This window comes from Cannabis sativa, chromosome 7 (assembly GCF_029168945.1).
Source record: "Cannabis sativa cultivar Pink pepper isolate KNU-18-1 chromosome 7, ASM2916894v1, whole genome shotgun sequence".
NCBI classification, from domain to species: Eukaryota; Viridiplantae; Streptophyta; class Magnoliopsida; order Rosales; family Cannabaceae; genus Cannabis; species Cannabis sativa.
This window is the reverse complement of record NC_083607.1, coordinates 50924630-50936228: the sequence shown is the minus strand read 5'-3', so window position 1 is coordinate 50936228 and position 11599 is coordinate 50924630. Positions and strand designations below refer to the sequence as shown.

Genomic DNA, 11599 nt, shown 5'->3' with positions numbered 1-11599 from the left:
ATGAAAAGTCTAATAATGCTCTTACAGGTGAGAGTAAAAGTAATGCTCTCACCTTAGAATTTTCCTATATATATATATAATAAAAATGAAATAAAACTAATCGTTGACTCAATATATGTAATCAAAATATATTATTGTTATAAAAAAAGATATTAAAATTAATAATATATCAATGGTATAAATTAATTCAAGACTTAAAAATTCAAAACACCTAAGATCAATTGTATCTAAATCATGAAAGCTACAAAAGAGAAAAGAATAGAAAAGCAAAATATATATGTATAATAGTATATGATATCAATAAAATTTAAATTAAATAAAAATAAATTAGAGTTGAAAGGAAAAACGATATCAAACTGAATAAATTAGGTTTTGAGATAATTATAAGCGTACTATAAATTAGATTTTGAGATAATTCGAAAGAAAAAAAATAAAATATTAATAAATTTAAATTAAATATATAATATTTTAGTAATTAATAAAATAAACTTACAAAATTAAGTTAGGCATCAGATGGATTACAAGTAACAACCAACTCATATGTTGACATGGCTATCTCAAAATTTTCTTAGCATTTAACATGTGATTAATGGCCATCCCATAAAATATAGCATCTTAAGTAACAACCTGCTCATAGGTTGACATTAGATTTCTAAATTTACAATCTATGCCACCACTTACGGACCTCCAACTAAAGTCGCTACCACCTCTAATCATTGGTGGCAAAGAGACAAAGATTAAGAGCCTCTACCTGCAGATACCATATATATGGCATTCCTTAGTCGAAGCATCCATGCAATTTTGATAATTTTGTACACCAAAAACTAAAAAATTAAACTATTAGCCTAGAAGATCAAATAAAATATGAAGTCTTTACTATTGTCCGTTGAAACTCTTATAAGCATCTAAGCGTAAGTTGATGTACCGTAGGAAAAGAGTTGTGGTATACCCAAGTCAGAAGTTGCACATCTCACATATTGCCCTACTAGATATAAAATGAAACTACCAAGAAAGAAACAAAACCACTACTGAATGGGAGACACCCATTTGCTTTAGATCTCTAGTGTCAGTGGAGAATCAAAGTTCCACAGGCTAAAACAAAATTTTGGGAATTACAGATTTTGGGGTTTAGGTTAATGATATCAGAAATCGGGATGTCGATTTGGGAGTTTGTGGCAAGGTCAGTGTATATTGAGAAATTTGAATTTCGATCCATTTTTCTTTCACTATGTTTTTTTTTTTTATTTAAGCGTTTATATATTACAACATGTTTAACCTGGGACTCGAATCCATATGGCTACTTCTAGCCTCAAGTGGTTTTGTTTTTCACTATGTTAGTTTGGAGATATAGGTGCCTATGACACCTTCCACTTTTTCTTTTTTATTAATATTTCTTTTCTTTTTTTTGCTATAATTAAGAGCTATGCAAGTAGGCGTAATAACTTTTATAGGTTATTACTGTAAGACCGATTATCGTTCCCACGGACTACTTATCAAGTACCAATATTCTATTTTGGGTTGAGATGCAAAATGACCCTAAATTTGGAAACTTAGTTAGTAAATGTCCACTTTTTAAAAAAATTAAGAAAATGGCCAAATCTAATAAATTAGCTAATAAAAATTATAAAAATACATTTATCACATATTTTTTAAAAGAAATATATATAATAATAAAATTAAGTTACATAATTTTTTTAGTATTGCATATTATTATATTGTAACAAAAATAAATAAATGTATTAGATCATTTAAATATATACAGCAGTATTAGATATATCGTAGTACTAAAAATTAATATACCGTAGTAATAAAATTATATACTACAAAGAAATTATAACAATACTAAATTAATACTCAAAAAATATATATATCATGCTAAAAAAATTATATATACCACCATTAAAATATGAATACATACCAAAAAATTTATATATAATAAAATGAAAACTAAATATCATATTAAATAAATGATATATTATATACAAGAAAAACTATATACCATACAAGAAAACGTATATACCTATAATAAAAAATTAAACAAAATAATATAATTTTATTAAAAAATTATATATATCATATTAATAAAATTATCACATATGTATACTAAAATAAAAACTAAACACGCATTATCTAAAATAAAATAATATACTATACAATAAAACTTATATACCATATAACATAAAATATATACCTTACAATAGAAATATATATAATAATAACAACAAATAAAAATAAAAATATATAGGATGCTAATAAAATTATATATCATGTCAACAAAAGTACAATAGAAAATGGAATTTAAAAATTATTTAAAAAAATTATATATTGTATAACAAAAAATACATATACCATACACCAAAACATATATACAAAAAATAAGAATAATAAAAATATAGATTACTAATATATATATATATATGTATGTATACTATACTAACCAAATTATATACGACAATTAAAATATGTATACCATTGTATATAATAAAATAAAAACTAATTAAATATTATTTAAAATAAATAATTATACAATCAAAAACTATAAAAATAATAATTAAAATATGTAGCATGCTAATTATAAAATTATATACATACATTAAAATATTTTTATTATGCTAATAAAATTATATACCACTATTATACATTAACATATCATAATAAGAAATAAATATCATCTAAGAATATTAATATTCCATACAACAAAATAGAATATACCGTACAACAAAATCTATATACCAACAACCCAAAACAACTCATAAAAAATTAAAAAAAATTGACATAACTTTAAAATAAAAAAAAAAAACTTAAAAAAACTAATATAGATATACCATAATATTTAATAATTTGCTTCTAATTCTAAAAAAAAATTAATGATTTTGAAATGAGGACATTTACTAATATAGTATTATGGTTTAGGGTCATTCCTATATTTTTTTTTAAAATGAGGACATAAACTAACATAGTCCTATGATTTAGGGCCATTTACAATAATTTCCCTTCTATTTTATATTCTATTTGATAATCAAAATTAGAATTTTCAAAAATGACTATAACGAATACAAAAGTTAAATGAAGAATAACAAAGAACAATAAAATAAATTCAAAAGTTAAATGAAGAATAACAAAGAACAATAAAATAAATTCAAACATAAAAATGAGAAATTGTGAATTTTAATCTCCTCCACTATCTACTTTATTATTCATTGATGTAGGAGATTCAAAAGTGTGAGATATTCAGGTTAAGAAATATACAACTCGACCTATTGAAAATTCTCTATAACTCTATGTTATCCAAATTTTGTACTTTGACGTGGCATCACACGATGGTGACACATGGAATCAACTTTATGTACCTGCTCGCAAGAAATATGCCGAACAAAGCACCACATACATTCGCTCGGACGAAGTCCTCTTAGCCGGGCAGTGAGCAATCCGCGCAGCACGCCAACACTTAGCAAATTCAGCTTTCGCATCGTGAGTAACCAAAGAAATCCCTATAACTTTGGGATCAGATCATAGAGATATGGCAAGCTTCGAGAAACTCTAATAACAAGAATTAAGATTGTCCCAAATAAAGTGATAAACTTTTAAACAAAGAAGCAACAAGGCGCACATTGTCGACCTCGGAAGGATAAGGAAAAAGGCTCCAGCTCGCTATCACGGTCACTGGAACCAAGCTCCTGTAGGGACATCCTCAGACACAATAATTAAAGATGTATTCAAATACACGATCATTTTGATCCAATAAATGCGAGAGGATCACATCTATATGATTCTCAAATAATAACCGCATTTACACAACGTGATATGTAATCAAACCCCATAATTTTAGGGGATGATCGTTGTAAAAAGATTACTGTCAACTTTGTAATTAACTGCCTACTATGTGATTATAAATAGTGGCAAGTAAGATCAAAAAAGTGGACGAAAAAAGCATACAAAAAAGGCTCTGAGAATACTGTCAGAAATCTGAATAAGATTGACTCGTAAACTATGCATAATTTTAACTGTAAAACCACGTAAAAAATCCTGTGTGTTCATATTTTCATTTTACATCTTTTATTTTTTCTATGTGAGATTGTCACTGTTAGGCTTAAATTTAGTTAACGAAAATTTGCGTTAACACAATCTAATTTATTTTGGATTGGTTAGTTTTAAATATTAAATTATTTAATATTTTTTTCACATAACTAATAATAAAATAAAAACAACCCAATATTGTTTTATGTCGCCAACAACAAATTAAAATAAATAAAACAAAAAATAACTAACCCAAGGGAAGAAAAAAATTATATATATAAAGAAATATTAACTTTTGTTTTATTGTATGTACTTGCATAATAAATAAATTGTAATTATGTGCACTTACACATCCAATAAATTTTTCAACAATAAACTATTATATTTTGATGATATTAATGCCATGTTATACGTCTTATAATTATTCAAAGTTATCATAGAGTATTCAATTTTAATGAGATCGAGGGTAATCGAGATCATTTAAATATTTTTTACTGCAAAACTTTTCATCTATTTATTATGCATTTTTTTATATGACAAAATTTAATATTCAATTTTTTATTTGACAAATTTTTTCATTTGATTACTATTATTATTGCATGTGATATTTTATTGTTCACTATTACACTTTATGTAATACATCCATCAATATATATTAACAAATAAAAACTTAAAACTTTCCACCACAATAATTATAAACTTTAAAATTTTATAATATAAGAATTGTTCCATAGTAATTAATCTTAAAAAAAATTATTATTTAGAAAAAAGAAATAAATTTAAATTATTAAATTAATTTTAAAGCTTAAATTAAATATAAATAAAATAATAAAAATTATTATGTTTTTTCAAATGATTGAACTTAAGTCATTGTACTTGATGAAAAAAAAAAGAAATTCAAATTATTAAATTAATTTGAAAGCTTAAATTAATACAAATAAAATACAAAAAAATTATCATGTTTTTTCAAATGATGGAACTTAAGTCATTGTACTTGATGTAAGATAATTTTACCACTTACAGGATGATTATATTATTGATTGTATTGATTATTATAGGATTAAATAACTTGAATATACTATACATTTCTAGCTACAATTATTAATCAGTGGAAAATAAAATTGCAAGTGTGTTTTTTGGCGATAATAATACCTAAGCTATAAGTTTGAAATATTTATAAGTACCTAACTGTTAAGTGTTAAGTAAATTACCACGTGACCATTTCTAATTGGTCTAAGTTATTAAATTTTTGTTTTTTAAAAAAATTAAATTAAATATACCAAGAAGAAAATGACACGTGGATAATGACTTAATATTTAATGGTCGAGTACCTACAGAGTTCCCAAAATATTACTTAGGTATTATTAGCGCCAAAAATAAAACGTAGGTATTTATTTGCAACTGGAAGTTAAATTTAGATATTTATGTCGCAAATTACTCTTTTTTATCCATGTTTTTTTTTTGTAGATGTTTTGTGGACCATTTTGTATATGAGTTGGCGTGTAGTTTTTTAGTGTTACGTGTTGAATCTCTAGCTTTTTTGGTGTGAAGTTTGAAGACGTTATAGCTTTATTGTCTAAATTTCTTGGGGTAGTTTTGTCCCATGTTGCTCGCTTACTTTAGAAGTTCAAAGTTTGACAAAACATGCTATTCGGTTATACAATGAGCTATCCTAGTTCAAGGAGATTTCTGTGCTATTTGTGGATGTCTGCATTGTAAATTCATGAGTGATTCTTATAACTTTATTAAAAAAAAGACAAATAGATCCATAGATAAATATTTGCAAGCGCTTTCTTGTCATAGCAAATTTTTTTTCCATAGGAAATTTAAAAAAATCATCTTAACTTTTTTTCATCAATAAATGATGCTCAATTATTCAATGCACCATGTACATTTATTTTTAATAAGGGCTGCACCTAACAAAGGTGCCTAATTTTGGTAAAAAAAAAATTACGGCATGTGAATATTTAATGAGTATCAAATTACAAAATATTTAGTTAATTTCTTTACCCCCACTCCAATCTATAAAGCTATAAATAGGATAGTTTTCCATTCATAGTAATTGCCAACATTACGACTAAAGAAAAATGAAGTACTCAACATTCTGTTTTTGGTATGTTTGCAAGATAATATTTTTCTTTCTCTCATTCAATATCCAAATTTCAATAGCTAATCCTCAAGAAAACTTCCTTAAATGCTTCTCACAATATATTCCCACCAATGTAACAAATGCAAAACTCGTATACACTCAACACGACCAATTTTATATGTCTATCCTAAATTCGACCATACAAAATCTTAGATTTACCTCTGAAACAACCCCAAAACCACTTGTTATCATCACTCCTTTAAATGTCTCCCATATCCAAGGCACTATTCTATGCTCCAAGAAAGTTGGCTTGCAGATTCGAACTCGAAGCGGTGGTCATGATGCTGAGGGCATGTCCTACATATCTGAAGTCCCATTTGTTATAGTAGACTTGAGAAACATGCATTCGGTCAAAATAGATGTTCATAGCCAAACTGCATGGGTTGAAGCCGGAGCTACCCTTGGAGAAGTTTATTATTGGATCAATGAGAACAATGAGAATCTTAGTTTTCCTGCTGGGTACTGCCCTACTGTTGGCGCGGGTGGACACTTTAGTGGAGGAGGCTATGGAGCATTGATGCGAAATTATGGCCTCGCGGCTGATAATATCATTGATGCGCACTTAGTCAATGTTGATGGAAAAGTTTTAGATCGAAAATCCATGGGGGAAGATTTGTTTTGGGCTATACGTGGTGGTGGAGGAGAAAACTTTGGAATCATTGCAGCGTGGAAAATTAGACTTGTTGCTGTCCCATCAATGTCTACTATATTCAGTGTTAAAAAGAACATGGAGATACATGAGCTTGTCAAGTTAGTTAACAAATGGCAAAATATTGCTTACATGTATGAAAAAGAATTATTACTCTTTACTCACTTTATAACCAGGAATATTACAGATAATCAAGGGAAGAATAAGACAACAATACACAGTTACTTCTCCTCCATTTTCCATGGTGGAGTGGATAGTCTAGTCGACTTGATGAACAAGAGCTTTCCTGAATTGGGTATTAAAAAAACAGATTGCAAACAGTTGAGCTGGATTGATACTATCATCTTCTACAGTGGTGTTGTAAATTACAACACAACTAATTTTAAAAAAGAAATTTTGCTTGATAGATCAGGTGGGCGGAAGGCGGCTTTCTCGATTAAGTTAGACTATGTTAAGAAACCGATTCCAGAAACCGCAATGGTCACAATTTTGGAAAAATTATATGAAGAAGATGTAGGAGTTGGGATGTTTGTGTTTTACCCTTATGGTGGTATAATGGATGAGATTTCAGAATCAGCAATTCCATTCCCTCATCGAGCTGGAATCATGTATGAAATTTGGTACATAGCTTCATGGGAGAAGCAAGAAGATAATGAAAAGCATATAAACTGGATTCGGAATGTTTATAATTTCACGACTCCTTATGTGTCCCAAAATCCAAGAATGGCGTATCTCAATTATAGGGACCTTGATTTAGGAAAAACTAATTTCGAGAGTCCTAATAATTACACACAAGCACGTATTTGGGGTGAAAAGTATTTTGGTAAAAATTTTAATAGGTTAGTAAAAGTAAAAACCAAGGTTGATCCCGATAATTTCTTTAGAAACGAACAAAGCATCCCACCTCTTCCCCTACGTCATCATTAATTATCTTAAATAGATCTATTTCTCTTATCAAATTATTAGTCCTTATAACATAAATAATGTTGGGTTTTTGTGCCTTAACTAAAACTCTATTTTAATGTTATCTTAAATTTTCACTTATCAATAAAAGAAGAGAATTATTGTATTGCATTTTTAATACTCGGTCCACATGTTTGTTTCATGATTATTTGGTTGATTTATAAATTCTTTTAAATCCTTATCATATTGTTATTGTTGATTACTGTGTTGTCTACACAGTGGAAAGTAATCAAGATTATGTGATTAAATATTACTCCCACGATTTATTAGTACACGTGATTTCTACTAATATAATAATCAACAATGTGGTGTACTTACGCTTAGTTAGTGGTCTGTCCTTTTCAAGGTGTTATACCCAAAATTCAGCTAGCGCTTCAGAGAAGGACAAGTGTCAAAATGCGAGAATAGGAATCGATTAATAGTAATTATATTAATGAGTATTTGAATGGAACAACTGATTAAATGAAGAGATGGTGGACAATATTTATAACTTGTTGATTGTAAAGTCTTAAGCGAGATAAGGATATACAAACTATTGTCTCGTGTGTTGATGAGAAATCGTTCTACGATAAAAGGTACAAGGCGAGGGATCAACCTCGCTATGCATGAGAAGATGAAGATCAGGCATGATGACTGCTAAGACACTTTGCGTATAATACACATTATACAAACTAAGTCTAATATTTGAATAAACTTGAATGGCGAGATATGTATCTCGCTACAGGAAGACATACTCATGGTACCTTTGCTAATCGGATTCAAACATCTTTCAGCAAAATTCATTGCACCACCGAGTCAAGTCTCTCAGACAGAGTATTATGTATTTAATAGCATAAACGACGAGAATTACATTATTAACTTCAGAAAGATATGAGAGAAGCTCTAACTCGCTGCCGGGGATATTATTGCTATGTCCCTAGCGAGATGTCTGAGGACAATATGCTTTATAACATATTTAATTCACGTATGCATTGACCCACTAGAAACGAACCAATCAAAGCTGTGTGATTCTCAGATATTGACAAAATTTATTTTACGTGGGATGTAATCCAATCCCATAATTTCAGGGGATTATTGTTGTAAAATATCATTCAAATCTATAATTAACTGTCCTCCTATGCAATTATAAATAGGAGCAAGTTGTACTGAAAAGGGCACAAAAAAATTCATTAAAGAAAAGGCCCTAAAACAGTATCAGAAATCTAATAATATTGACATGTGGACTATGCAGAATTTTAACTCCAAAACCACGTAGAAACCTTTGTGTTCTTATTATTTATTTATTGCTTTTGTTTTCTATGCAAGTCTATCATAATTGTTATCCCAAATTTGGCACTCTGACATGTCATCACGAGAATGGTGACACGTGGACTCTACTTAGAGCATCTGTTCGGGTCAATATGCCGAGCAGGATGCCTCGCTGGCATATCCAAAATGGAATACTCAACGAGCCGTGCAGAATGAGCAATACTTAGCGAATTCAACTAAACGCATCGTGAGTCACCAGCTCAATCCCTATAACTCAGGGATCAACTTACGTGAATGTAGCATACACACGATCCCACTATCAGTGTATTCAGCCTCAATCCCACGATCCTTGCATTCAGCATTGATCACACGATCTTTTTGTTTATGCGCATTGTAACGAGAGAGGAAACTCTTCCTCCTCAAGTTTCCTGCCCTATAAATAGTGAGGAATGTTCACTGGGCAAAGGACAGAGAAATTGTACGCCGAAATGCTATAAGCTGAGGCTATCTAAGAATTATATATTCGGAGATATTATTGTAAGAGCTATAAGAAAAGGAATCTTCTTCCTTATTCTTAAGTCAATACAACTAACGAGGATTAGGCTATTACCGAACTGCTCGGGGCTGAACCTCTATAAAATTTCTATGTCTTATTATTGCTTTACTACATATTCTTATTACGACATATCGTTTATCACTTATCAAAAATACTCATTGTCGTTGGCTAAAAGCGAAGTAAACATTTTGGTGCTTTCATTGAGAGAAGAATCACAGATCGCTCTTTCGACATGATGGTATAAACTCGTAGAGGCCTGTACGACCCAACAAACTCACAGACGATGGATCCGACGTTGCAGGACCCAGGGAGTTCAAGGGTTCCACCCGCTGTGAATCCTGGACAGATGGGAAGCGTGGTGAATGGTGGGACAACTCCTGTTACTGAAACTGTGCCTGGTGTGCAAGAGACCAGAAACAACGGTTCCGCACACAGTTAGGGCGTTCATAACACGACTGTTCCACCAGGCATCAATGCCCAAACGACCATCGGAGACACAATCGAATTGGAAAACCTCCGCGCTACGCTCGGACTCATGCAGGGTCACAACAATACCCTGCATCACGATCAGGAGGAATTACATGCCGCAGTAAACCTCACGTTTGACGAGCAGAGGCGTATGTTCACCGAGTGGAGAGACAAAGAGATGGAGGCATTAAGGGCTCACCATGCAGAGATCGAATCGTAGTTGGCAAGCCACTGTGCTGATACGAAGAGCCTATCAGACTGTAGGCCAACAAGCACCGAGCGTCATTCCCCTTGGAGAAATCGAGGATGACCCAACAGTGAATGCTTCCCAGACAACCAACGGTCAGCCGTCCATTCCCCAGTCACGAGTTCCACTCGTGGGCCAAGAGGTAGGCGGACAGACCTTGTTTGGGAATTCATCAGGAGGAGTCATGCTCGACGGATCCACGCAAAATAATGGAGCCATTCCACCTGCCAACCAAGCGAACCAATCGCTAAGGCAGCCAGGTTCTTCTATGTTCGATAGGTTGGAAAAGACCCATGACCTAAGGGACGACCTAAACAGAAGAAGGGGAACAGACGAGCAGAATACTACAATGAACGTGCAGTCCGGAGCCCATACTCAAATCCCCGCTCAGAAAGACGCTGACGTAATCCAACCCGACCAGAATGCCAATCAAGTCAGCCCAGCCATACAGGCCTAGCTCGACGAACTGAAGAATATGTTTCATTGCATGGCCAGGCAGCGTAACAATGATCTTGAGTTAGACCGTGCATGCGAAACTCCCTTCTCACCAGAGATCAATCTCCTGCCACTACCTCACAAGTTCAAGATGCCAACGTGGAAGAAGTACACTAGGAGAGAAGATCCTCTCTCCCATCTCAAGTACTTTGAGATGAAAATTGATTTACAAGGGGTACAAGGAGATGTATGTTGCAGAATCTTCCCCGCCACTCTGTCAGAGGCCGCACAGCAATGGTATTTCAAGTTGGCTCCTGGAAAGTTTAGTTCATGGAAGACCTTCTCTTCGGAATTCCATGCACAATTCTCTTCCTCACGCCAACTCCAAATGCATCTGGGAGATTTGGTCGAAGTAAAACACCGACCAGGCGAGCCACTCCGGGCGTACATCAGTAGATTCATGACGGAAGCGACCAAGGTATCACCAGTAACCGAGGATGGAAAGTTATCCGCGATACTGGGGGGCATTGAAGTCCTTGGCGAACTATGGAAGGATATAAGGAAAAACAGACCGGTCGACTCAATGAGGGATTTCCTTGACCGGGCCGAAGGTTTCATCAAGCTCGAATAAGCCATTCAGCGAGCAGAAGGTGAGCAAAAACCGAACAAAACGAAGGTTCCTTCTACTTGAACATCCGCCCAACTTCCCCAATATTCCAGCAATTCAAGTGGCAAGCGTTCAGGAAACAACCACTAGCAAGGAAACAACCACTAGCAAGGAAACGGGGAAGAGAGCCAACCATAACATTCAACGACAAAGATGCTGTCCAGATAAGATTTCCGCACAACGACCCGCTACTCGTGGAA

General features: G+C 32.3%; 1 protein-coding gene across 1 annotated transcript; it reads left to right on the top strand.

Annotated features, from left to right (window-relative positions):
* The first annotated feature begins 6081 nt into the window (after positions 1-6081).
* LOC115696884 (cannabidiolic acid synthase-like 1) lies at positions 6082-7819 on the top strand. The gene is given in 1 exon segment (NM_001397935.1): positions 6082-7819. A coding segment is annotated over 1 exon segment (1638 nt). The 5' UTR covers positions 6082-6104; the 3' UTR covers positions 7743-7819.
* Positions 7820-11599: the final 3780 nt, after the last annotated feature.